The 26,595-nt window shown below is 41.4% G+C and overlaps 1 protein-coding gene across 5 annotated transcripts in view; it reads left to right on the forward strand.

Moving 5' to 3' along the window:
* The window catches only part of LOC112574230, a 74,731-nt gene that overhangs the window by 25,289 nt on the left and 22,847 nt on the right, over window positions 1-26,595 (forward strand). For 4 of the 5 annotated variants that reach the window (XM_025255137.1, XM_025255142.1, XM_025255139.1 and 1 more), the window contains 3 exons: window positions 19,343-20,844; window positions 21,322-21,589; window positions 24,132-24,203. In XM_025255137.1, coding sequence (XP_025110922.1) covers window positions 20,317-20,844; window positions 21,322-21,589; window positions 24,132-24,203 — 868 coding nt within the window. In that variant the 5' untranslated portion in view covers window positions 19,343-20,316. The remainder of the gene's footprint in view (window positions 1-19,342; window positions 20,845-21,321; window positions 21,590-24,131; window positions 24,204-26,595) is intronic. The other variant, XM_025255141.1, reaches the window with a different exon arrangement.

The raw sequence follows: 26,595 nt of genomic DNA on the forward strand, positions 1-26,595 counted from the left end.
TGGAAAAAAAAATTGCACATTTCTTGAAAAAAAAAAGAAGTGTTTGATCATTGATAGATGCTAAAGGAAAAACAAATCAAAAGTGAAGTAAAGCCGTAGAGCAAAACATTGTTGACTGATAATTTACAACAAAGAACTTCAAATTCCGACTCTAAGACCAAAAAAAAAAAATGTCGTTAAAAATGTCGGGATCGTGATTTGACCTAATGATTGTTCCGTTTAAAACACATTGTCCACATTCCCTCGGTAATGTTATAACAGTATTGAGTCTCTCGTTGGCTCCTGGCTGCCTTTTGATGGATGTTCTAAATTAAGACCCGTATCTGTCCGCCGTTAGTTCATCCCTTCACTCATCAACCCACATACGAAGAAAAAAAATGGAGAAGGAACTGGGTGCGTACGAACTGAAAGCATGAAAGCCGTACTTGTTTGTATTCACCGGGGTAAATAGTTTGCTGAGCTAGATGTGTTGTCAGGCTCCCAGAAGAGGATAAATAGTGAAACGTGTGCAAAGCGCCCTCCTCTGCTTCCTTTCGTGTCTTCTGCGATTACCTACATCGATATATGTCTTGGAATAAAACGGAGGCTGAATGCAGGATACAGAAAATGTTAACTGTCAGCTGTTTATAAACTTCAACCTTCTGACTAGTTTGGTATTAATCGTGTTAGCATCATTTCTTGTCTTTGGTCTTCATTAAATCCTTCCTGTGTGTTTCAAAGCGAGCACCGGAGTTCTTGCAACTCAAGAAAATATTATCATATTATTGTTGTATTATGGTCTGTATGTTGTCTAAAACTAAATTATTTAAAGCCTAATTATTTCAATGTTCATTTTCTCTGTATCGTCTCGAATTACGATAATATCCAAGTTTTCACTCCGTAGTAAATATTTGTCGCAATTTGTTCTGAATAGTAGATTAATTTTCATAAGAAACCACCAGTAACACCATAGAAAAAAATTCTTTCGAGCAACATAAATGAACCAAACCTAGTTTACGACCTTTTAGAAAATATTCAAGAATATTTCTAACAAATTTGGCGAGAAGAAAGAATATAGTGTAGATTATGAGAAATATAACAAAGAACTACCCAGCCAGACACAACCATTGCTGCTCTGCTTTATTTATAAGATATTCATCTTGCGACTCTCTTGTCAAGGAGAGTAAGGAATCAATTTTTCATGTTAGAAATTTGCCCAGCTGACAGGAGTGAAAAAAAGCGCTTTCCTTAAAAATTGTTTGTTCTTAGCGTTGGCCTGTTGCTAGAAAGACTGGGTTTTAAAAAGAAAATCGGAGACGAAATGGTCGATAAAGACCTCGCAACAACACAAGCCAATGTAGGAAGAGAGAAGGAACTGAACCGAACTGTTTTATTCGATGGATCAATGATCTTTTCACTCTGAGGTCAAACAGTTTTGTCACAACTGGATGGTATGATCAGGAGTGATTCAAGCATAAATGGATGGGGAAGTATATAAGGAAAAATAATAAACAGGGTCAAGTAGGTGCAATGACATGATTTCTGAAACAGTTGTTTACTTCTCTCTCTCTAACAAACAAACACACTCACATTCAAAACACAGACACAAACATAAAATTCATAAACACATTGTCCTATTATTGTCTACATGAATATAGGGTTCAAGTCCTGGTCACATTGCATCAAGGGAACAAAATTCATCCGTATCCATCTGATCATTATTCTTTACTTATCCTATAAAAGGGGTTGAAGGATAGAGACAGAGATAGATGGGGTAGATGGGGGCAAAGAGTCAACATGTTAATCTGCTAACTCACCAATCTCCTATCTTGTGCTTACGTGGACATTTCTTCACATGGAACCTGTCTTCACCTTCTGAGACCAGATCCTGCTGACAACTTCAATTTCTCGTGCTATGGTGCGACTCGGAAGTTTATCAAAGGCAGTTGCCGTTGATGGGACTCGTGTACCTGCTCACTCCTTACTCACTCCACCGCCATCCACCCTCCCAGTTCCAGTCAATATCCGCTGCTCTTGAGTTTGTCACTCTTTGCTGCTGCATGGCTTGACAATATTTCCTGCTTGGCATTAAACAGCGCGTTCTTGGTCCATTTGTAAGACTTTGTAAATAAACGGCTTCGTACCGGTGTTTGCTGCCATTCCCCGATTGGATTTAAAAATGTCGTCAAGGTTGACGATTTACTGCGCAAATCAACGGTTTTAAATAGTTTTTTAAAAGCCTACAGACGACAAAAAGGTTGGAAATATTTTTAAAGACCTGAATCTCAGAGAAATATCGTCAAAAGCTTTTAGTTTCTAGGATTATCGTTGATTCCAATTCTCTCTATATCCGCGCGTATGTGTGTGTGTGCACATGATGCAGTATTTACTGCCTCAAAATCTGAATTCTTCTCTCAAAAATAATTCTCTCATTTGTGCACCACTACCTCATCGAAAAAATAATCCTTCTTCCCCCGCAGTTAAAATTCAAGCAGAAGTAAATAGCCAGTCGCTGTAGTGATCCGTGAACTAAGCGACCTGTCATCGCAAACAACCTCGATTTCCGCAAAGCTCGAACAAATTTAAACTGTTTATACGCCATTTTTTTCCTAATTTTATTTTTCTTCGTCGAAACGTTTAACAGAAAACAAAAACTAAAATCTGTACGAAAGACGAAACTTTAGATGAAAACCCACTTCTGTTTTTTTCCTCTCTCTGGCATTTCATCCTCTCACCAATCTCAGGAGCAGCTAGTTGGGGCGTAGCTGTACTTTTTCTGTTTTTTTTTTTTTTGCTTTCTTTGCATCTTCTTTCTCTCTTTAACACTTTCTTCCTGTAGCACACGTTCTCAAGACAGTGCTATCCAGACGATGCAGGTCTTTTGTTCCCAATCTTCTTCGCTGCTCTGTCTTTGGAGGACGCCCTCTCCATGTTATTTTCTCTCGCGCGTGAGAGAGTTGCTAGCACGTGGACTTTTTAGTGTTTACGAGATCCTTGCGCCCGAGGACGATAAACTGCAGCCGTTGATTTTAACGGAATGCTAAGGTATGTGGAAAGATATGCATAGCGGCATAGGTAAATCTTAACAAATGGTTGTCAGGTTTTCATATTAAAGCTGTTTGATTTTTGAGGATGAGCTGAGGATCTCTCTGTCTCTCTTCTTTAAATTTCTTTTCTTTCTTACGTTCTTTCTTTCTTTCTGATTTCTTTTTTTCTACCAGTGCAACTGTCCTTTCCTTTCCCCTTTTGTTGAGGTTGGTATCAGCTGTCTCCTTGTCTTCCGTTCTCCTGTAAACTGGAGCTATTTTGGTAACACTCGCCCACACAGCACAGAACTTTCCAGCATGTCTTGTACAGCTAACAGGACGTTCAGACAAATGCCGCAGGCTTTGTATCAGGTTTGTCCTTTCATGTTATATGTACATCGGAGACTTCGTGCCGCAGCCGCTGTTTTATTTTATACAGAAAACTGGATTGTTTTGAAAACATTTTGGTAATAATATTATTGAGACATGTTATTTCATCGACCAACTTTCATCAAGTTATTTTTATCTTGAAATTCTATTACTGCAAATTGTGTTTAGGTCTCCATTTTGTGTTTACGTCGAGCAGTGAAACCATTGGTTGTAAGTACTAATAAAACAAAAGTTCGGGTGAACTTTTAAATCTTTCCTATGGTAACAGGAGACTATCCATTACCCACTTGGATCTGTGGAATAAAGTATATACTAAACACATCTTCATCGTTCTAAAATTAACTGTCAGCCTTCTGTTTGAGTTGCCAACCAACCAACCAACCAACCACCAACCAGCCAACCAACCAACCACCAACCAACCAACAAACAAACAACCAACAAACAAACCAACCAACCAACAAACCAACCAACCAGCCAAACAACCAACAAACAAACAAACAAACAAACAAACAAACAAACAAACAAACAAACAAACAAAATGAATCCTTTCGTCAGAGAGACCATCGATGGCGAGGCTGGAGACTGTTGCACACGTTACTGTCGCGCCCTTTACAGCTGCAACCCTTGCTCCAGCTGCACTCTGTGAATGGGGTGGAGGGTGGAGTGGGTCGGGGAGTGGGTCTCAAGATTATGCGCCTCCAAGAAATTGATCGGGACACGTGGACACACTCCGGGAAGACCTGGGCGAAGATATGCTGTCGTGCTTGTTGCCCTGACAATATTTCAAGCGGTGAGCCGACAGTTCCTCATTCCGATTGCTTTCTCTCTCGCTTGCTTTCATCTAATAAACTTGAGTTTTTAGAATTTTTTTTTACAGACATGCAGGCAGTCAGAGTAGCACAGGGCCTTAGGCATGCGGACAGGAAGACAGAATGAAAGAAAAGAACAAATAAGGACAAATAAATGAACTGCCTGTTTACGTGTTTGTTTGTTTTGACCTTACAGCTTAATACATTTTCCTTGGAATTTTAATTTCTGTCTGGCATGGCAACAAATCACAGAAGAGAGTAATATTGGGCACGTGGCCATTTCCTGCATTACCTTTAGCGGCCTTATTTCAAATGCAATGAACCTCACCAAACTGAAAATCGATGACAGTATTTTCAAAGAAGCATAAAAAGCAATGCAGTTATGCCAAGGATGTGGGGAATATCAGAACACATAAAGAACTGTAGACGGGGAAAATTCTAGTGATTCTACTTTTTGGAAATTGACATTAATTCACACCAGCTAGATTGGAGAGGTGGATTTTTGAAGAGACATGCATATATATATAAGAGAGTGAAAGAGGGATTGAGAAAGAGAAGATGAGAGGAGAGGAAAGGGGCTTGCGGTCATAGTGTGTGCTGATCTTCCAACATGTCTCACAGACAAAATGTTTGCATTTTATTTTACGTTTATTTAAAAGAACGTTTTATAAGTCTAATTGTATAATAGTTATCAAGTTGATGCTGGACACATACAAAAATCAACAGCAAATAAGATGTTATAGTTACTGCAGGATCACTAAAAGTCATCCTCTAGAGTCCTCCTAGGATCCCCCTTGGTATTTTAATGGTTAATCTGTGTAGCTAGCACCGTTAGAGCCTCGGAATCCACCTGCTTGACAGAAATTACAAATGACATGTAAACAAAAAAATTATCTAAAAAAAAAATGACAACTGCAGTTTGTTTGCAGAACCTGTTTTTCTCCATCGTACCATCTCGCTGTCCGAAAAAGAGAAAGAAAACTCCTTATTTATTTGTGCTGCGTTTGTGCTGGGCAGAGAGTAGAACTCTTCAAATGTGTGTAAGACAGAAGTTTCTAGCCAGGTACACACGTGACCAAACCCCAGCCGCTGGCGGCTCCCTCGTGGCATCACTCGGCATCATAGCCTCACCGGCTGTTTACCTGGCGTGTTGAAGATGAACAAACACCTGGCGGAAAGGGGCAAGAATCTGTCTGAAGCATCTGCGTGAGGCAAGTTTTCGGGGTGTGAGCTTGTAAACTTGAATACGCATCCCTAGGGACAACTTGATGCTGTCCCTTATACTCTGAGTTATCTCCCTTTAACTCGTAATTTTGTTGAATTATTTCTTTATACTTTACTCTTAATTTCTTATTTAAATTTTAGTTACCTGTGTGTTTTTAACCTGTAGTTTAGTGGCTGTGTGTGTTTCTGTGTGCCATTATGTAATCGTTGTAGATCCTCACCTGTCCTGGTGCCACGTGATGGACTGTATCCCCTTGCCCCCGACTCCAACTGAATCCTCTGAAGCCTCCATGTTCTCCTTTCAAGAAATCATTTGACTCACATTCAAGGGAGATGGTGCACAGTATTTTCCAAACTTAGACTTCTAGGTTTCTTATTACATTTATGAGTTATTGTTAAGGTCCAGAAATGAGTGGCCCACACAGCCTAGGGAAAGACAGCTCCACCAACCTAATCTCTGCTAGTCTCTTTCGTTCCATGTCTGATTGGATGATTAATCTGACTTTGTTCTACTGACATTTCACCTAATACCGATAATGACTGGAACTTTCCCAGACCATTAGCTGGCTTTCTTTTTTTCAGCAAAGTAGGAGAACCCTCTGTCTGACACACACACACACACACGTATATCTGATAGAAATGTATCTGATAAAAAATAGGTTTCATGGCTACCAGCTGTCTGGGGAATACAGATCGACGAGTCTGGGAGATAATACTGTGTCTAATGGAGAAAAAAAGAATACAAGGTGCTTATAGCCGTAAATGTCCTGAGGGATCCACAGGTACTTAGTTCATTTATCTTTGTCTTGCTCAGTATGCATGCTTTTATTTGCCAGACACAACAGTAGGGTATGTTTCTCTGGATTCTGTCCTCCAAGCCCGCATTCCACCCTGTGGATGTCCACCTTCTTCAAGGAAGGTAATTTCTGTAAAAGTAACTCGTTACTATTAGAGAATTGTAAGAGAGTGCACTCTGCTATAACAGTTGAAACACTGAAGTAGACGAGGTGGGGTAGGGGTGGAGCGGAAGATGAAAACACCTCAGGGATTTTGTTTCCTTTCATCAGACGAGGACTAACCAACGTTTTGCAGCGCAAATCGATAAAACTGACGATGAATTTAGATTGATGTGCACTGATTATTTCCTCGACAGATTAAAACCCTCGAGCCTTTAGCATTGACAGAAAATAAAGAACGAGTCTTTCACACTGCACCTTGTGACACCGAAATAAAGCTGCACCGGGTGGAACAGGTCGGGGTGAGGGTGAGCGTGTAGGCGGGTGGGTGGCTATGCTGCTTTACGTCTCTGGAGGGAGGAACTATCTCCTCTTGTTAAAACAGTTCTTGCTTCCTTTCTTAAAGTGTGCATTTGTTTATGTGTTTGATGGTGTGTGTGTGTGTGTTGTGCGATGTGCCTACGTGTCTGAGTTGTCTTAGTTTATATGAGTAAAATTTATTCATACTTGTGAAAATTCTGTGCAGGTGTGCATGTGTGTGTGTGTGTGTTAAACCCGAGCACAACAGACAATATGGAGACTTTCTCTTATCCTCAAATTATCCTTAATAATTGTCTCCCTGCAAAAATTTATTTCTTTTTCACCACACAGGGTAGTGCAGTATGATTTATTAGTTAAGATCGCGATACGTGTTCGCAAATGCATACTGTCCCGGTTTCTTTGTTGATGAATCCGAAATACTCCAGTGCCTCTGGGTTTGATTTATCTCCGCTCAGTACTTACAGGCTTATAGTAAGATTCAATATGCAAGTTTTTTTTTTTTACATTGAAAGAATTGATAGATTTGCGTTAAAAATAATCCCATGTAAGTACTCCTTTCTTTCTCTCTCTCTGTCCTCTTGCTCCTTTCCATATCATAGTGAAGCCTCTCCCTGCTCCTGACCGCGATGGTCTTGTAGCTGTAGCCGTGCACACCACCATGACATCTAGCTTATCAGCCGATTACCAAACGCTACGTTAGCTAACCCTAAGATAAACTCTACCCATGCTTCATGGTTAAGGCCTCTGACTTAATCTTTCTACGTGTTTTGAATGACTTATAGGAGAATAGAGTTGGAGGTTTTTTGGTGGGGAAAGTGGGGCCATCTCTGTATTCTTTCCTTCATCCCTTTACCTAAATACCTCCACAACGGCTCATGAAAGCAACTGCGTCCTTTCCTCTCTTTATTCTTTTTTTTACGCATCTGCCCTTTTCACTCGCTCCACTGGCACTGACGCGAATTCCGCTGCACAGATAAACGTCATCCCCTCCCTGTACCCCACACACCTCCTTCCCTCTACTACCACCACCCACTCCATCCCCCACTCAGCCCTCGCTCTCCACAAACTGCTCGCGTCGTCTGTCGGACTATTTTTCCAGTGGTACACGTAGTCTGACGAATGGCAGTTTTCTCAGAGACTCTCCGCCAAGTGCGACGAGCTCTCAGTGTTGACTGTAGGAACATTTGTCACCGTTAAGGTCTGGCCATTCTTTACTTACTCTTCCTCGACACGGCGCTAGTCATCACCTCCACGGGTAGTTGGACATGACGTGGAAGAGTACAGTTGCTTTAAGAGTACAGTACATGTTTGATCATGGTGAAGGTAACTTTCTGAGACAGTTTACAGTCTTTGTGTTTATTCATTGCTGAAGATAAATAGAGAAAGTAATGAGATAGCTTCAAAATCAAATAGATGAAAAAAATAGAAAGTCTCAAGAAAAGTGGCTTGACACGAAAGAAAGAAAGATAACTGTTCAGTTGTCAGAAAAAGAAAACAAATCCAATGGAAAGAGAAAAGGAAATATAAACAGAAACCGAAAGATGAAAAATACAAAGAAGAAAAAAGTGGGGGGAGACTGGTATTTCTTCCAAACCAGTAACTAAGGCCTATATCACGCCAAGCAGCCAGCCTAGTAAACAGAGCAAAGAAAGAACAGTGTACCCGAGACGAGATCTGAACTCAAGACAACCAATCATTGTATTGGTGACAGGCGCTAACCGCCCCCTTCCTACAAAAAAGTAAAAGGAAAAAAAAAAACGAAACAAAACAAAAAAAGGCAGTTGTGGAGTTAGAGAAGGGACAGAGATGAAAGAGAATATGTACATTTTATTTACATTGTATAACCTTGTTCTTTGTGTCACATCTATACGTTTTTAAATTAAACAAAACATGCGTTTGTATGTATCTAACATTCGCTTCTTACACGTATTCTTCTTATTGATTCTTGAGAAACCATCTCTCTCTCATCATGAATATTTAAGACTGGTGCAAAAATTGTATTGAATTTATGTCACATAATTGCAAAACAATGACTTGCAGTCCTAGTCTGGAAATGCTTGTGGAGGTCTACCAGGTCTGTTCGAGATGCGCAAAGACTGTTGGCAGGAACTTTTCTCGTATTAGTTTATTATTTATCTATTATTCTCATATTATTAGCTGCTCGTTTTCTAAGACGGAGAGCGTTGTGGGGAACGGATAGGCATCTGAAATAATCTAAATATTTTTTATTTTGTAACCAGATGTAAATCATCGGCCACAGAACACTTTTTTTCTCCAGTCACCGCTTCTCTTTTCTATTTGTGTGCGTGTGATCCTGTGGTCTCCACTGAGCTCCTTCCTGCTTAATAAGTAAATAATGTTCAGGCAAAATTATCCCCTGGTGCGTTTCTGAGAGTTTGCGATGAAATCCAGTAGAGATACTGAACCAACAGTTCAGACCCACCAGGATGGGTCCGATTTCGTGGGGAGGCCAAATAAAAACGGACCAATTTTCGTCTCCGGAAGCTGTGCGCGTCTTCGATATCTACTCCAGCTTCCTTCTGATGAGTTACTCCCCTTACCAGCACGTGCATGCGTGCTAAAATTTTCATCATTACAGTATCATTTCATTATTAGAGTCATTTTTTAGTAACTAGTGTGGGACATGGTTCCTGGCATGGTCTGTAACTCGATGCTGGAGCTCCGTAGCTGTCAAAAGACGAAGCAGTTACGAACGTTGTCTGATCACGAACATTGCCTAATCCTGGTTTGGAACACCAATCTGATCGTGAACTTTATCTGACCACGGACCTCCGGCCCACCAGCTAATTAGTTTATTGTCCGCTGCCCGAGATACAGAGTCCAAGAATGAACACACCGGAAGATGTCGCGCGCTGGTACCCGCCAACAGATACACCGACAGGTTTGGCCTCCAGGCATCGGTATCTGCGAGGAGAAGGGAGGAAGAGGGCGTCAGATTAAGGCATCAGATGAATAAGTAGAGTCGCTTAGCGCCGGCTGACGTGCGGCAAGCACGCGCCCACATCCGGGTCCTCTTTGGAGGCGAACACCACATCGATGCTGCTGGTGTCACAAAATGTTGCTGCAGCTTCCTGTCGTGATTTCATGAAATACTCCTCATATGAACGATTGTTTCCTGTTTATGGACAAAGGCTGATTCATTACCTTGGCTGTGGTAGCTGAATGACCGCCGCACTCATCAAGTATTCGCGAATCAATCTGCGTGGGAGTTGTATTTTTTATTTTTGAAATAGTGACTCACGAAAAACAATTCACTGCGTTTTGTTGATTTAGCGAACTCTGCTGTTTAAAATGTCGTTTATGCAAGCGCAGAATTTTTGTTTTTGTTTTTTTGTTTTTTTTTTTTTTGTTTCCCTGGTGATTGGTTGCTTAATTACCTAGCGGTAAATTTCCTCTGAAGGCGGATTTAAATGATTAAATGTAGACAAGCCGTTTGACAAGTCTGGCAAAGTGTTTACACGACAGTTATAAGAAAAACTTTGCCAAACTTAGTCATTTGTCTATATTTGTCCGTTAAAGAATTAGAGAGAGTAGAGACGAAAATATCCGGGGAAGGGAAGAGTAACGATGACCAGCCCTATGATCAGGTATTAGAAAGAAATATTTTGATTGGAAAAGACATGCGAAGCTTACTACTCTCCCTGTGTTGGTAAGAAAATCGTTTTAGTCGACTGTCCCTCTGAACAATCTACTCTCCTCTCTCCCATCCAACCGATGATCCTGTTACACCTTGAATTACAGTTTATTTAGTTGTTTTTAATTTATGAACAAACCTTAGAATCGGGTTACCAAATCACATTTTGATTACTTCCCTTTCTCTCTGAGTTATGTCTCCTGTCGCAGAGTTGTTCCCCAAGCTTTTTTTTAACAGGTTCCAAGTTAAGTTCTTAATGTTTTGGTTTAGACACTGAGTGGTCAGAGATGCTATGGCATAGGATTATTGTGAACACTACTGTGTAATATTGTAAGGGATGATGCTAAGGCTGATGGTTGTACTACTGCTGCTTGTGATCATCCAGCTGGCTTCATCTTTCTAAATCAAATACACATTTTATTGGGTAGGACATTTCACTCAAGCCCGGATGAATCCGTTCAATTGTCGGGTGCAACTAACCACACCAATAGTAGTAGAAAATCTGGTCACGTGAGAGAAAATTTAGAGTTCAGCAGTTTGACACGCAGGTTAGTCATTCGTTGAACAGCTAACACAAACAGTCGCAAAATAGCTCCAAAAACAATAATTTTAGCGCCTATCGGTGTATCATCACCAGTTTTGCGACATCACAATGTCCTCTCAAGTGCCAACGGGTCTCACGAGGGACATCAAATCCTCAGGCCGCTTTCAAGCGCATCTTCATCAGATGACACATACAGCTTTTTTTGTCTCCCTGGAGACCATTTTTTCTTAACTTCATTAAATAAAGTGTAGATTGAGATCAGGGGCAGAGGGAGCTGTAACTGCAGTGCTCCAAGAACATAAGCCAATACATCACTCAGTGAGCTTCAGCAATTCATTGTGAATCGGTTTTATGCGAATTTTTTCACAGAATTACTGACTGAGCAACATCCCTGTTATTGATTTCATTTGTTTGTTTGGCGACTTGTTTGTGCATAAGGCCGTTGTATTTAAAAAAATTGGTTTTCAAGATGAAGTTAGTCGTAAACTGTTTTATACAGTTCGGAAAAATTGCTCGTCATTCTTTTCGTCGTTCTTTCGATCGCTGCATTTATATTATATTTAAACTCTTTAGCTATCATTCACTCACCAACAATTAACTATTGTTTCTCCAAATTGTACTTTTATTTTCATTCTCTTTAGCTGTTGATTTTATATTCAAACTCTGATGTTTATTTTCTCACACTTACCCAGAGTAAAACTAAAAATGGAGATAACGGATCTCACACTGTGGGTGGCAAGGGTATGGCACAGAAGTGTACCCGAGTGTTGATGCAGAAAAGCACGATTAAGACTTCATTTATTAGTTTTCCGAGATATTTTGTGTATTAATTGATTTTCTGTTCACCTGACATGACCAGGGATCGGTGCTTTGCCTTTCTTTCTTTCTTTAGTCGTTTGTGCTGCCTCTCCTGTCTGATCATTATTTGCCGCGTACCAGTGCGTGTCTGGCTCTTCAAGAGTTCTTCAAACAAAGGAGCAATTATCCTCCTTGCAAGAGGCATAACTTTGTCTGGGTGCGCAAAGTGTGCTGTCATCGTGTCCAGCAGGGTTATCTCCCCCGTCCCTAAGAACCTTTCTTTGACTAAACTATCGTTTTTTACCATCTGGTTCGTCTCGGTGCAGTAGACCTTTCTATTTATTTATTTTTCGTTCTGTAATGCTCAGATAAACAATATATATGAAATACAATATTTAGCAATATAGGAGAAAACAATAAAAATACACGAGGTCATTTAAGAGTATATCGATGTCACGTCACCGTCTCTGACATCTTCTTCCTAAAATTATTATTTCTTGATGGGAGCTTCATTTTTAACTTTTTAACCTGTAGATCCCCTTTTTAGTTTTCTTTCCCAATGTATGCAAGCTATCTGAAGCAATGCACGTGCGAACCGACATTTTTGTGACGTGGGGATTGTTTTACAAATCCTCGCTAAATCCCTCCGCACTTTCCAAAAGCCATTTCAGACTCTTTCAATCAGAGTGCAATCTCCGGGCAATGACACAAATGTCATCATAGCCAGACTACAGGTAAACTATTTTTCTCTTCGCAGCCGCGCTTTTAAAAAATAAAATTCTGCTGGCTATCGAAAGATCAAGTTTGCAAAAATGCAATTCTGCTTCCTAGCGCTTGCTAACATCGGAGAGAAACTATATCACATCCATCTTTCTGGAGCTCCTGCAATCTTCTGGAGTAATTTTCAGATGGAAAAAACGTCAGTCAAAAACTGTTGGTGTTGAAGATCAGCATCATCATTCTCTCTATCTCTCTCCTCTGTAGTCTTGTAGACTAGAGAAACTGATAGAACAGAGTGGACTATATTTCATTTCAGCCAGACTGCTCATAATAGACTTGTGGTAAGTATGCAGGTGAGAGGAACGGTTTTCCAATTTTGCATGACCGGACAGGGAAATCCGGGGAGCAGACAGCATCCGGCAGGTCCAGCCGCCGGCACATAAATGAAGCGTGCAGAGATTCCTTTGTCACAGCCATGAGTGGGGTGAATCGCCGGAACTGTACATCAGTCACCGGAAAGTGATTACAATCATGGATGTGTATATAGGTGAACTGCTGTCTGTCTGCCGAGACCAACGCTTAGCCTCTTGCGAAGTTCTCCGCTGTTAGTCTCGGCGAGCCTAAACAAAGAATGTGACTAAACCGGAAGCTTTGTAGTAGCCTGCCTCGTTTTAGTAGTTAACTGGAAACAATCATCTGCCAGCAGTCCAGTAATACAAGTTCGTGCAGTCACGTTCGGCAGTTCGCATAGGTCAGTCGCCCTAATCAGCTCAAAAATAAAGAAGGGAGGTACAGTCGTGATCACCGGGGTCGTGTAAACGGGGTCATCCACTCGCCCACTGATTCCTATTTTACTGTAAATGTGTCTGGGACTAATGTTTGCTTGAGATAAATCATTTCCTGGCTCGTATTGTGCGCGTGTATGTGTTGGTTAGTGTGTGTGAGTGCGTATGTCAAGGTACGTGTTTGCGTGCGTGTGTATGTGTGTGTGGATGCGACGTGTTCCTTCTGTTGTCTATCCACACGTGAAGGAAACAAGAATGAATGATGGAGGAGGACAGGCAGGCTCAGACGATGATAGTCTTTACGATTCCTTGCGTCCCTATGCCATGAAGTTTTTGGAGTAGGAATTTACCCGATGAACGATGGGTCTTGTTGAGATGTTGTAACCTTCGCCAGCTCTTTCTGCTGATTTTGAAAAGGAGGGTGGGCTGCGAGAAAATAGGGCTAACATTCCTATTTTCTAAGGCTTTCTTTTGTTTCGTTTTTTTCATTCCTTGTTACGCTTTTTGTTTTGTTTTGTTTTTGCTAAGTGCAGTTTCATTTATCTGTCAAATCTTAACCATGCAGGTTTTGTTGGTGATGGGATTTTTCTTTTTACCCTTCAGTTTTTTTTTCTCCGTCCTACACCTGACTACTCTTGTCACTGTGTCTCCTTGGCAAGCAGCTATGTTAAAGAATGCGATTGAGATAAGTGCTACCAACGTCGACAATAAAGAGCATCTCAGACTTAAAGGTGAAGGAAATGGAAATATAACTTTAAGTTTTAGGAGACAAACTGTCATTCTCATCTTTTCCGCTCAAAATATTCAAGATTCAAGCAAACCGCTTTCTTACAACTTTCTTTTGGGAGGCAACAATATTTTGCACACTTTAATGAAGAAAAACAAACTGAGCCTAACTTCTGTCATTTGACAAGAAAATAATTCTTTGCCACGCCAACCTTCTCTTGTCTGCTACTCCTTGCTACACACATTTGAAGTGTTGCTGTGTTATTCTGTACATTTACAGCAGAAAAATACAGTGGCAAGAAGTATCTCCAGGGATAACGAAAATTTTCTCCTACGATCTTTCGATTTCTATTTTCTTGTTAACGAGTTTAGAACGCGTTGACAGCCAAAGAATAACGAAAAATAAAGGATTCCAAGACTTTCCGAACTTGGAAGGGATGTCCTAAATCCCAAAAGAAGATGGTATCTGTCCGACCTAACAGCAAGGAGAATAATGAAGCTATTCCCTCCCCCTTTTCTTCGGTGGAATCTCGCATGTCACGAAAGCCTGGAATGGCCCTGTCTCTGATGGGATAACGATTCCAGTAAACGGTCAACTGCCAGTTCGCGGCTATGACGTAGGACACAATTTTTGTGACCCGCAGGCCTGTTATGGAGCATCCACTTTACATACTAATTATTTGTCGCAATCTACTCTCTTTTGTTTGTTTTGTTTTAATTTTAGTGGAGACAAGGAGTCAGCTGGACACTGTTATTGTAAAGATCAGTTAAGAGGACAGGGTACGTCCTTGAAGGCCTCGTGCACTTTACTGACAGTCCAAAGCCCAGTTCCAGATGAAGTTTCCCTAAATCTGGATTAAGACCCACTTCAGTTCTGGAGATACATGCCGATAAACATTACCATGTACATAAAGAGGTCTGTAACACAAACATCAATATTTTGCTCGGAGACTGGAGGTGCTTCTGACATAGCTACATTTGTAAACACGCTTTTTCAATTACCTGATATTTTTAAAGAAAATTATCTTTTTTAGGGTGGAACTTAGTTGGGGAATGTCGGAAGACATGTTCAAGATCAAGCGGAGTTCCTTCTACTCCCGTCGGCTAAAAAATTTGTGTTTTGCAAGATTATGTCAGTCTGTATGCTTGTAATATTGCCCGACTTCTCTCAAACACCAAAGGAGAAATGTTGTCCAACAAAACTTGTCCTGTAAATAAAAACAAAAACTGAGGTTATCCTGCAAGCCTTGCCTGGAAGTGGTAAAAAAAAAAAGAAGGATCCGGCTAATGCCAGGCGTTCTAGAACTATGCACTAGGGCAATTACAGAATGTTTGTCAGTTCTCCTTAAGGTCCAACCGATTATATTCCCTCACCTCTGTCGTTGATTATGTCCCACTTGTCTTTGATAAACACGTGCCTGCAGGCTTCGACTGGAAGCCGTTTGACCCTCCGTTGTCTGTGCACGTGGGAACGACGTGTGAGCGGACGAGAGAGTCCCTTCCTTCCCCAACGACTTATCCCTTCCCCCCACCACACACACACACAATTCCCCAGCCCCTCATCTCCAGTGCAGCCGCATCTTCAGGAGATAAATGAGATTACAGAGAAGGGTGACCCTTGCAAAGTGGCGAGGGACTGTCCGGTCAATGTCTTTCTGAGGATGATCGATCATCGCCAAAAGGACGAAGGAGGGTGTTGACGAGGGATGACGGTGATTATCGGAGCAGACGAGGGCTTCTGTTGTTGTCATTTCTTGCTAAAAAAAAAAAAAAAAAATTATTACAATGTTCCAGTCCACAAGTTCCAAAAAAATCTCAACTGACAGATTATATTCATTTCAGATTTTGTATTCCACAAGGGAAAATATATTTGATAAATCCCATTATTATTATTATTGTTGTTTTGTTAGTAGTAGTAGTGCTGTAGTAGTAGTAAGGTACGGAGACTTGTCAGCTTTGAAATGTTCCGAAAATAGTTCTGTGTTAATATAATGTGTAGTTTAATATTGACGTGGATAAAAATAGTATATTTTTCTGCTCTCCTCTGCACTTCACAGAAATAATGAGGGGTTCAGAAAAATTGTTTATTTACATTTTTTTTCATAGAAGAGCATCTGCACTTTCCTTCTTGGCTGTCTTTAGTAATAGTCGATATGCAGTACATACTACAGACTAGTTTTGTCAAGAACGGCCAGAAAGAATAAAAGACTCAAGAAACATTTCAAACTGTTAAATAATGGATTCGTTCCTTGTCATCAAAACATTTAGGCTTTTTCTTTTCTCCAAAGCTGTTCGTAAAAGCTTGTATTAGTTTTTTAGTTGTTTTCTGTTCATTTTTACTGTTTCATCTGTTTTTGTTTCTTTTTTGTTTGTTTGTTTGTTTGTTTGTGTTTGTTTTGTTTTTTTTTTTTGTTTTTTTTGTATTGCCTGCTGGCAACAGTACCCTTGTACAGCATATTCTTCCGTGTTCCTCTTTCATTCCTGCATTTCCCCTTGTGTAGCTTTAATATGACAGAACGGTTCCACACCAATAAAACTTGCTAAAAATAGTTTTCTCCTCACACTTTTCCAAACGGTCTTCATTTCCGTCTTCTCTTTAAATCGACTGCCTGGTATGTCGTCCTTAATACTCTTCTCTCCCGCCGGCACTTGGCGATATATGAGATGAAGGATGGTCAGACAACCCTAAGTCGTTCTATCAACGGTCATTGTGAGTGAGTGCGCTGGTGGGACCTTGGCATGTTTTCTCTCGCCCAGCAGCTCCGCCAATATGTCCCATCCACGCAGCTCCCGCAGGATCAATCAATCCCAGACGTGATTGCAACGCGGCTGTCGATTTCAGCCAATCCCAGTTCATTTAACAGTCTCGACAGGAAGCACGACAACCCGTGGAAGGACCTATCTGCAAACTTGGACTTTTTTGAGGGATGATAGAGGACATTGGGAGGAGGAGGAGGGTAGGGTGGATAGAAATAAACAAGAGGAGATATTTATAGAGAATGATTAAGAGAGAGTGTGAGAGAAAGAGATCTGTCGGATTTTTCCTTAGAAGTTGTCCTGTTCACTTTGTTTACCAGGCTAAGCTAAACAGCTGTTTTGCCTCTGTTTTGTGTGGTTTTGGAGTTCAAACTATTCCAGACAAGGCAATTTTGAAAAATACAAAACAACATTTGCAAAGGCGCCCTTAAGTTTCAAAGAATGTTTTTTTCATGCTAACTTTAATTTAAATATACGGTTTTTGAACAGGAAAAAAACTTTTACTACTGAAAAAAGTGTATATAAGACTAGAAAGTCTGATTACCCAACGTATTTCAAGGGATGGCAATTTACAGAGAAGCTGATGAGACCTGTTGACGAGTGGGCATTGCTGGAGAGTATCATTACTTTCTTGTTTCAAGATAGCTGGAACAAAGGCTGGGAACGAACGAGTAAAGTGGAGGAAAATAAGAAAAAACAAAGGGATGAGTCGGAAGGAAATTGGGCTTAGATGTAAAAGAAAATACAAATTTTTTCTCTGAAATTCCAAAAGATGAATTATATGGTAATCCCGTTATGCAATTTTTTTCCTCCGTGTGGACAGACTCAATCGTTGACTAGCCTCCATCCCCACTCGCGCGGGTGCATGCAGACAGACACACACACACGTGCGCGTTTAACCCTTTATAAGCATGTCTTGAGGTAGAAGTCCTGGCTAACTGATCAGATTCTGTAATCGCACATGGATCATGTAGTCAGGACATCCTCGTTTAACTTATGCTTAAAAAGCGTCTGCGAGAGAAGCCGTTAACAGCAATCTGCCTGAAAGCAATTTCCATAAATATGGACTAAAGTATGATGAGTACGGACAGGATGGGTCTGCGTGCTTGACCCGCAGTTCCTTTCTTTCTGTTCGCAACTCTCAAAGGTAGGGATGTGTGTGTGTGTGTGAAGAGAGTGAGGGAGAAGAAAAGCGAGGCAGAGTTGCATGCAGTCCCCCCAAGAATTCGGAAAGAATTCCTGCAGGCAGGCAGTTTGATTCCATGCCCATTCCTTTCTCGTTACCTACGCTGAAGATTTGCCGGGGGACTGCAGTCTGCTAACGCCTCCCCTCTGAGTGTTTAATGATTTCTTTTCTCTGACCCAGTAAGATGAGGAGGAAGAGAGGCTGATGCAAATACTAATGAAATTGCTTACAAAAACAACTCTTCTCTTGACGTTCTCTGACATTGTTTCTACTTGCAGATTCTTCCATCTGTTATCAAGCAAAAACTAATGATAACCTCTTTAGTTCTGATTCAGCAAAAATTATCTTTTTTCCCACGATGACTTTTACCGGATAATGAATATTTTTTCCTTTCTAAATTATGATAACACGGCTTTATATGTATCCAGTTACTAAAGACCTAAATAATATACATGGACATATGTTCATACAAGTAGAATTCATGGTGTAATTCTTCTCTCTCTCTCTTCAGATTAACGCTCGAGAAATACTTTATTTTAGCTGAGTGGTGTTACTCTGACAAACCGAACGGTTAACAACTAGAGAAATTACTGTGTGCCTAAACTCAAGAAAAAAAAAAAGACTAAAAATGTCTGTTAATGATTTCCGACTTCCTTTTGCAACTTTTCCCTCTGTACGAACAGCTTAATCCTTGAAAAATATTTCGCTTAAAGTGAGAGGTGCAACGCTGACAAACTCAAACTGAGAGGTTCGCAACTAGAAAAACTGCTCGGTGCAAAACCGAGGCAGGAACACATCAATTAAGTTTGCCGCGCTTAGTGCTGAAGAAGCACAAAAAAAAAAATTCTGGGGGAGAGAGAGAGAGAGAAACGGAGGGAGATAGTCCAGAAATGTAATTATGGTTTCAGCTAGGAGCTGGCTTTAAAATGTCGTTGTGAGCGAGAGGATTAGAAGAACTGGTTGAAATCATCTCCCCTGCAGCTGAACTCCGCGCCTTGGAGGACGTAATTTCTGTCAATTAGGGGCTGTCGGTAGGTTATCTCCCTTCAAACCTAAAAATGAGTGCCCTTCTTACACTAAGTATAGCACTGCATCCAGGAGTGATTACGATGAACCCTGATGGAAGAGCATTCACCTCTAAAAGCAATAATACTAATACCTCGCAGGTTTTTGTGGTGCCTACTTGGAACAGTTGACATTTTTTTTCTGAAATGTTTAAAAACAATATTTTTCTTTAGGATAGGAGGCAAAATCAACATACAGTGTAAGGTAGTTATTGGTCGATGTGATCGAGAATAAGACTGTCTCTGTACCTACAGGTCTTTCATAGAAATGAGGGTTATTTATTTAGAACTTAGAAAATGATTTTTTATTTGAAGCATAAATATGTACCTGGTAGATATTCAACAAGAAAATTTTCATTTTGTTCAAGAGTTTTGTCACTAGCTTTTTTCTTTTTGTCGTAGCTTCAGATCCACTACCAAGTGTGTCTGTCAATGAGTGGCCTCCTCAGGTGGTCGAGGACACCTTCGCGGCCTCGTCAGCTACAACGTCGCCGCCTAGCTCTTCACTGACGATGGCAGGAGGCTTCTACTAATGGAAGCAGGAGAGGATGGACACGAAGACAGGACCGCCGGGAAAACGGCGGTGGAGGAGGTGGCACGGCGCAACGGTATTGTGTGCAACACGAGTTACCCTTCCTTGTCCTCGGGGCCGTCCTTGCTGTCGGCCGCTTCCATCACCAGGCTCAGGCTCAAAGCCTGCAGAACGTGTCCACCCTCTTCTCTCCAACCATCCGATGCCACGACAGCTGAGCCTGTCGAACTACAGCCACGAGTCGATGCAGCCCAGATCTTCATCGGCCTTCGTGAGCTCCGCGGAAGAATACGAACTTCAAAAACGTGCGGGCGGGCTGTATGGCTCCCAGGTCATCAACAGCAAAGGGTCGCGTGGTCATGTGTGCCAGTCAGAGGCGAGGGACCCGGGCAACAGAGAGTTCGGCTTTCGTGGTCCGAACATTCTGACGCCAACACGCATGCCGAACCGTGCGAGAAGGAGTCCAGCTTTTGTGACTGCGCTTGCGAGGCGCACCGAAAAATCAGTCAGACCAAGTCCCTCACTATTCAGCTTGAAAGCCCTCTGCGGGCCGTTTCCACCATATCGAATGAAACTCCAGCCGGCGGAGGATCGAGTCGTGTGCGTTACCATCACGGACGGACCTTGTCCGACTTCACCCACAAACTCAGGCTGGACCACTTCGGTGACAGCCCGAAGGCCTCGGATTTGTTTCGCCCGTCCAGTCCTCCCGGCCATCGCCAGCAGACTGCTAAAAACCGAAGGAGCTACCATGGCCCCGAGACCGAGCGACTGTTTGTGATATTCGATCGTAAGCGTGCTTCCGAACACCACAGCGGGGACTTCCCGGCGGATTTTGCTTACCATGGCAGCAGGCATAAGAATCCCGGAGGGCCAGCTCGAGGACTCCTCTGATTACCCCCAGGCTGTCTGTGACTCGCACCTCTCTGCCTACTCCTCCGACTGCCCCTCAGACACCCAACCCCTGCTGGCCGTGCCCAAGGTGCGGGTACAGAGTTCTCCAGTGAGCTCAGACCTCCAGCTGTGCCTTGACAATTCTCTCGCGAGGTTCCCATACCGCTCGGAAGACTCGGCTTCCTGTCGGAAGAGTTCGAGGGAGGAGTCTAATGGACACAATGCTACGACGGTGCTGATTCCTCCAGCTGCCAGTAGTAACAGCACGGGGGAGACCCCCCGACTGGGGGTGGTGGTGACAGCTAGCTCCCCCACCGGCTCGGACACCCTGGCTGCGCCCCCACTGAGCGAACTTTACAGGTATCACGTGTTCTTCTCGCACTGCGCGCAGGACGTCGCGTGGGTGCAGAGCGTGGTGGAGCGACTGCAGGACTCGCCGTACAACTACAGGTGCGCATTCTCACCTGACCTGGAGCAGGTGAGTGGTGAAACTCTGCGCACGGCCTCTGTATGTCTGAACGCTTGTATACCTGTGTCAAAGCATACCTTGTTTTTTATTTATTTATTTTTTTTTTTTGTCTTATAAGGATTAAATTCACTAAAGGATTATACTTGGCAAGCGTTCTCGAGATATAATCTTTAAAACATCGCAATGACCAGAGAAAGGTCAAAAACCTTGGCTGCATCCAATAGTAATGCTGTTAATTAGATATATCTACTAAATAAAACTTATTTTATCACAGTTTTATTTATCGTTCATCCAAATCTCTTGTTTATTTATCATTTCCTTTATTTCAGGAAAGCAAGCGACTTAATAATTTTTAGCTTAGGTTGGTATGTGGTATAGACGGTTAAAGACAGCTTAGCAAATAGTCTAACACTCGGTATTTACAATACAGAGATACCTGAACTTGCACAATTTCGCATTCATTTCATTTGCCCCTCATTTTTGTAGGATCGTGCGGCTCTGGAGCAGAACCTCTTGTGTTCGGCCATGCTCAGCGAGAGGGTTATCTTAGTGCTAAGCCGCCAGTATGTGAAGGAAACGTGGTATGTCTTCGAGAAGATTCTCCGGCAGCTGACACAAATGAGTCTGCACAACCAGCGGATCATGGGAGTACTGCTCGAGGACTGTGTCATTCCCGAAAGCCTAGGAGAACTCTACTTCCTGGACACATCTGACCCAGACTTCTTTGAGGTTTTCACAAAGAGATTGAAGTCCGGTATGTGCATCATGCTGGATACAAACAAAATATTTGCTTTTCTTGTTCTCCCCTATTCTTTTTTTTCTGCTTTTCCTGACCTGGCTCCTCTTCCTCCCCTTGCAGCTTCTGTTCTTGCTCCTGCGATTCCTGCTTCTTGCTCCTACTAGCTAATCCTGTACCTGATCCTGCTCTAACCCCTTGATCTTCCTGCTTCTTCCTGCTTTTTCCTCTATTGTCTTCCGATGCTGTCGTCACATTCAGTGAATATGAAATAACAAATTGAGCTTAAATGAAAGATACTGACCTTGTGAAAGGTTTCCACACAGAACCAATCGCTTACACTTCCAATCGCTTCTAAATATCAGTTCTGAGGTTGACAATGAGGCTGCCATGTCTTGACTCCTTTTGCATCCAGTCGTCGAAACTCTTGGGTCAGAGACCTGGTGACTGTGTCAAACAAGTTTTGATTAGACAGCGATGAAGAAGTGAGTGATGTGGATAAGACTGGAGTGATACAAGTGAAAAGTAGTATCGCCTGTGTCACCTGTTAATAAAGAATACAGAAAGATGGACACCAATTACACAACAAACGCAGCTATGCTTTAAACACAATATTTCGCTTGAATGGTGAAAACAATTGAGTTTGTCAGTATCTATTATTTAAGCCTTACTTGCAGTGTTACTTTCCTTTTCAGTTTTATCTTCCAATTTTCCCGCTTCTTAAATTCGTTTAAAAAGTGTCTTAATCCTGCTTCCATCATCCTCCCTGAGAGGATTTTCATTTGTACCATAACTGATTCATGAGGTATGTTTCAGATAATATTTTTCAAGCATATATATCAAAAAGAATTTTTAAAACTCGTACAAAGCTTGTCTAAGGTCTAAGACTGTCAAAGAATTTCAGACTCGCTACAGAAAGACAGGAGGTATAAAGCTGGAAAATTAATTTTCTCACCAATGTTCATGTTTGGGATGAAAGTGTTAGAATATCTCAGTCTCATCTCATCTCTACCCGTGCATTCCCTGGAAATTCTTTTCAGATATTCATCTATATTATTCCTTGATTGCATTTTCTTTAGTTTTAGATGATTGTAAGTAGAGAGCCTGAGGACTAATCAGGACTGCACTAAAATATTTTTTCGTGAAAATTTCGAAACGAAGTAATTTGAGAGAGAAAAATGTGTGTGCTCCTCAAACTTTAAAGCCTTCGGGAGCAGGAGAGAAACTTCTTTCAGAATTAAAAGTTTGATACAAAAGTGTATCTCTGGTCTAACGAGAAATGCAGCAATACTTTTATTCCAAACTCATTTATGTCATTTTATTTTGTTTTGCTTTATTTTATTTCCTGCTTCGTTTGGGGTTTACTTTTCTGTTTGTATTTTTATTTTTTCAAATTTTGTATGAGTTGTCTTTCTTATTTTATTCGCGTAGATTTTGTGCAAGCGATTCATTACTGATATCTTGTAGAGTTCTTCTGAACAGCTCTACCATAAGTAGATGAATCGAAAAAATTAAATCGTTCAGCATTGATTCCTGCTCACTGTCTATCCCTCCTTTTGAGTTTTTCTATGGAGACTTGCCAAAGTTTTGGACACAAAATCTCGTTTCACTAAAATGTTACAGGCTGACATTGCAAGTTTTTCGCCAACTCTCCCACAAAATTAAAACTTGCATCGTTTCTTCACATCACCCTTTCCTTAACAATCCGACTCCCAGGAGACATTTACAACCTTTAAGTTCAATATAACTCCAATTTCTTAAAAATTGTTTCAAGAGTTATTTTGCAATTCCATGAACGACATAGCTGATGTAATTATTATAGTGATTGTGACTGGCGGCGATAAAAAGATGTTTTTTTCCTCCTTCTATATTATCTGTGTTAGTTATCTAAGTATGTCATCTTAGTTTCCCTCGCTCAGATTTTATCCAGAAGTTGTGCTCCTTGCCAAACCTCGGTGTATCTTTGTACCTCTGTGTGCATGTGTGTGCATGCGTGTCTATGTTTCCTACTAAATCTCTCTTTAGTTCCTTTGGCATGTCGACAAATTTACCCCAAAAACCAGTTTTGTTTGTGTTTCAAATTCTTTGCTGAACAAATGGTGCTGATGTCATGGATTGAAAAAGCTTGATTGAAGATTAAGTTGAAGTTCTTTGAAGAAAGCAGTCTACCTTAAAACTCTATCCAAAAGTCTTTCTTTCTCCTTTACTGATCTTGTATGTCCATGTTTTTGCTTCTAGTAAGGCAATTATAAGAAAATTTTATAGAACTTCCTTGTTTTCTAACATATCAAATTACTGTTTCGATCTTGTTTATTGATTGCACATTTTAATTTTTTATTTTAATGTCTTTTATTTCGATATATTTTCCGCAATTCTTTTCCTCTCTATTTCGTCGCATTTACCCTCTGACATCATTGGAGTACGCCTACGTGTCATTATTTTTGTGTTCATTCGCGTTCTTGTAAGCCTCAGTTGACATCTCCCGGCTTGTCTGACTGTCTTTAAGTACATTCTGCAATTTTCTTGTGTTTACCCCATGCTTTCTTGACATTTCGCGCAGGCCGCATTCCACGCAGCAGTGACTCTGTCAGCAGCGATCTGGCCGGCAGGGGATCCATTGCACCTCCACCAAGTACGTTGGTTTTACGTCTTCCTTACGTTCCATCACGTCGGCTTTTGCGCCCCGTTCGGTTCTTGTCCCTTTGAGTAACACCTCCTCCTTCAATAGCTTGTAATTCTTTTTGAGGCCAAGGCCCAATCACGTGGTTTCTTTGACCCAATCTCCAGCAAACCTCACAGGAGGTGTCCAGACACCTCTCAGAGCCAAACATGAAAACAGAATATGGGTGAGAGTATTCTGGGAGAGTTAAATATATATTAATGTTCACGACTATTTTGAGCTGTGACTGCAATGGGTGCTAACGATGTTTCATGAACGTCAACCGGCCATCTTCTCCTTCTTGTGCCGGATCGGAGAGTTCCTGCCTAATTGTGTTTGTCCAGAACCGTTGCTGTCCAGGGAGCAAACTTTGGTTCAGCTTGAAACTGTCTAGCAGCTTCATAGAAACATGGAAATCATGGGGAAGATGCTTCAGGACGGCATAGAGATGCTTTTCACAGCTCAGTAACCGATTGTTCTGCCCTGTTCCTCCCTAAAGGAGATGCTGCCCAGAACTTTTCAGCCTTGATTGGAGGCTGGGGAAAGGTGACAAGAAAAAGAAACACTACAAACGCTTGGAGAAGGCAGATGAAGACTTTATTTTGTTGTGTGAGTAAGCAAGAGAGCAGTCAAGGGCTGGACAGTACGGCTTGATATGGAATAATAGAGATGGGAGCACGCGCGTGCGTGTGTGTGCGTTTGTGTGTGTGTGTGTGTGAGATAAGGAGGAGAGCATGGCATACAATGCACTGTAACGACTCAATTTTCTCATCCTGTTCGTCCAGACATTTATAGATCCTATAATCAGTAAGATAGTAGTCTTGTGTTTGTCTGTGAAGCACTCTCGACCTTTTTCTCATCCCGGTAACTATGCAGATCACAAGCTTTGGCTCAATTAAATTTGCTTTTGATGTTCTATGCTTGATAGGGAGCGTTTTTCTCAAATCCCTGCCGTCTTTGCCTACTCATGGAACTCCAACGATTTTATGTGTGTGAAGGCCATCATGCCATTTTTCCACTGAAAGGAAATTGATAAAATGCGATCGCTTTTATAAAAGATTCTTAGAATAGCTTCCTTTCATTCTGTTTTTTATTATGCGTTGGGAAGAAGAAAGAAGCTTGTTTAATTAACTAGCTGCTTGCCTTGCTGCACTAATGTGGTAAACATGATTATTTTTCCCGTGAAAAGAATGCCTATAATAAGCCATGAAGGAAAACAACAGACAGAAGTAAAATAGAAGATAAAGGGAATGAAAACGCCACGTCCTTGCATCTTCAAATTTGCTGGTTGTTTGGGTTAGTCACGACCTGTGTTGTGACAGGCACGCCAGCATTTACTTAAACGATCTCAGACCGTTTGTTTGTTTATTTTTATTCCAGTGTTCAGATTTTTGAGACAGCCTTTGATTCTCCATTAGATGTCAAGTCCTATTCCAATTTTCGTTTGTTTGTTTGTTTGTTTGTTTGTTTGTTTGTTTGTTTTTTTGTTTTGTTTTGGGACTTGTTCCTGCTGCCAGATAGAGAGACAAGGAGACTGAAAGGAGTGAGTGGCTTGTATTGTTCCATGCACGGAGCTTGTATCCAGGCCATTTGGAGGAAAATGTTTGCCTGTGTGAAACACATTTTATGAAGAAATCACTAGGTTAAACTCAGTGCAAGACCCTGCTTTCCTCATCTCATTACATAACTTTCTTTCATTCTCGATATATCAAGGATACAGTATATCACCATGCACAAACAACGGTCAAATCTGTGAATTCTCACGAATGCATGATGATGATGATGATGATGATGAGGATGAGGATGAGGATGCAGGTTATTGGGTTTGATTCCATGAAAAATAGGCTGATGGTCAAGAATATAACTTACTTGGCTCATTCTCTCTTTTTTTCTCTCTCTCTCTTTCCACTGCTTTCTTAGAGGGTATACGTTCATGTTTGTCCTCCGTAATCTCATAAGTGCAGTCTGCATCAGACTCCTATGAACTATCACATTCTACACCCACAATACATTATCTTTCACTTCTTTCGATAAAAAGCAATTGACGGATCATATAAAGTTTTTGCATGGACGTCTTCGGCATTTTTCATCCTCCTTTCATCTTCGAACTTTCCGTACCAAGAATAGGAACGAGTGACAACTTCAGCAGAAGACAAACTTTCTTTCGTAACTCGGAAAAAGCTGCAGCATCGTTCTCGCTGAACTCTCGTCTGGTGGCGAGACTAAGGTAGTTAATGTCCTTCTCCAGCTTTGCTGACTCCTTTCGCGTGCTTTCCGTAACGGCAATTATTTTCTTCGTCCATTTCCTCCTGTTCCTTCCCTCTACACCCCACCCCATCTCCAAAGGATTAGACCCGTGTGCATG

Source organism: Pomacea canaliculata, linkage group LG10 (genome assembly GCF_003073045.1).
Source record: "Pomacea canaliculata isolate SZHN2017 linkage group LG10, ASM307304v1, whole genome shotgun sequence".
In the NCBI taxonomy this organism is placed as follows: Eukaryota; Metazoa; Mollusca; class Gastropoda; order Architaenioglossa; family Ampullariidae; genus Pomacea; species Pomacea canaliculata.